Here is a 767-nt window from a genome sequence, read left to right as displayed (position 1 = left end):
CTGGTGAAAGGGGTTGCAGTGCAAAGGCTTGTGGCAGTGCTCCACCCTGCAGGCTCTGCAGGACCTCCCTCACCCACTGCCCTTGTTTCCTTTCACAGCTTTTCTAGGATCATGCACCAAACAGTCAAAGATCTGGCACCCAACTGCGATGTGACCTTCCTGCTGTCGGAGGATGGCAGCGGGAAGGGGGCAGCGCTCATCACAGCGGTGGGATGCAGGCTTCGTGAGGCTGAGCAGAACTGAACTCCAGCACTCCTGGCCCCGGTTCTGTCTTGTGAGCACTTTCTCATAAAGCAGCGACTGCATAGTCTGAACTGGCAAAATCCCAGAACTCACTGCTTTATCGGGGGAAAAACCATACAACTAATGACATAAGAAATAAGATACAAGATACAATGTGTGTTGTTAATATCTCCTGTTTCTGGACCCCAGTTTGCATGTTTCTTACTCACCTTGTTGGTACCTTCCCCATCTGTAGGCCATGGAAAAAAACAGTCTATAATTTCTGCAGCTGTCAAAACTCGGTTGATGTCTGAGATGAAATTGCCCCCAAGTGATGTGCGTTAAGAGCTGCCATTGCATTGTACCAGGTGTGTTCTTTGCAGCATCCCTGTTAAGCGCACTGCCAACACACTGACCACCAGACCTGGGTGTTGATGCTTTTAACGGAGGGGAAGCAACATGTGCTGGTTTGAAAGCAAACCAGTGAGAGACTCCAAGTCAGAAGTAGAATTTAATATGAACACAGCAAAACAACAACAAATGCA

At 48.6% G+C, this 767-nt stretch overlaps 1 protein-coding gene across 1 annotated transcript in view; it reads left to right on the top strand.

Moving 5' to 3' along the window:
- Positions 1–318, top strand: part of LOC103802944 (hexokinase-1-like) — a 26,745-nt gene extending 26,427 nt beyond the window's left edge. Inside the window, 1 exon segment of the mRNA XM_009075478.1 lies at positions 99–318. Within this exon segment, the coding sequence (XP_009073726.1) occupies positions 99–243 (145 nt within the window). The 3' untranslated portion in view covers positions 244–318.
- Positions 319–767: the final 449 nt, after the last annotated feature.

Source organism: Acanthisitta chloris, unplaced genomic scaffold (genome assembly GCF_000695815.1).
Source record: "Acanthisitta chloris isolate BGI_N310 unplaced genomic scaffold, ASM69581v1 scaffold32525, whole genome shotgun sequence".
Lineage (NCBI taxonomy): Eukaryota > Metazoa > Chordata > Aves > Passeriformes > Acanthisittidae > Acanthisitta > Acanthisitta chloris.
Note: the sequence above shows the minus strand (reverse complement) of the source record. Positions and strands in the feature narration are given on the sequence as shown.